Source organism: Primulina huaijiensis, unplaced genomic scaffold (assembly GCF_012295235.1).
Source record: "Primulina huaijiensis isolate GDHJ02 unplaced genomic scaffold, ASM1229523v2 scaffold201271, whole genome shotgun sequence".
Lineage (NCBI taxonomy): Eukaryota > Viridiplantae > Streptophyta > Magnoliopsida > Lamiales > Gesneriaceae > Primulina > Primulina huaijiensis.
The window spans coordinates 1-553 of record NW_027352378.1 but is presented as its reverse complement, the minus strand read 5'-3'; the positions used below and the strand labels follow the sequence as shown (position 1 = coordinate 553).

At 49.9% G+C, this 553-nt stretch overlaps 1 protein-coding gene across 1 annotated transcript; it reads left to right on the top strand.

Annotated features, from left to right (window-relative positions):
* Positions 1–4: 4 nt before the first annotated feature.
* On the top strand, positions 5–547 carry LOC140966183 (AT-hook motif nuclear-localized protein 20-like; the record flags this gene model as incomplete). Its single annotated transcript, XM_073426535.1, has 1 exon — positions 5–547. A coding segment is annotated over one exon (543 nt), but the record flags the coding sequence as incomplete, so codon positions are not given.
* Positions 548–553: the final 6 nt, after the last annotated feature.

Below are 553 nucleotides of genomic sequence, written 5' to 3'. Positions count from 1 at the left end.
CAAACCTCCTATTGTTATAACTAAGGAGAGTGCAAATAGCCTCCGAAGCCATGTCTTGGAAATTAGCAGTGGCAGTGATATCTCCGAGAGCATTGCGACCTTTGCACAGCGGCGCCATTGTGGTGTTTCGGTTCTGAGTGGTAGTGGAATTGTTACGAATGTGACATTGCGCCAGCCAGCTGCTCCAAGTGGAGTGATTTCTCTTCATGGAAGATTTGAGATATTATCTTTATCGGGGGCATTCTTACCAGCACCTTCGCCACCAGGTGCTACGGGGTTGACTGTCTACTTGGCTGGCGGCCAGGGGCAGGTGGTTGGCGGCACGGTTGTCGGTGTATTGACTGCGTCGGGACCGGTGATGGTAATAGCAGCTACATTTTCAAATGCGACATATGAGAGGTTGCCTCTGGAAGATGAGAGTACTAATGAAGGAATGGAAATACAGACTTCGGGAGCGAATACGGGATCAATTCGTGCACCGGTGGCCGATCCCCCTACATCGGCTGCGTCGGTGCCTTTATATAATTTACCTCCTAATTTACTACCCAATGGA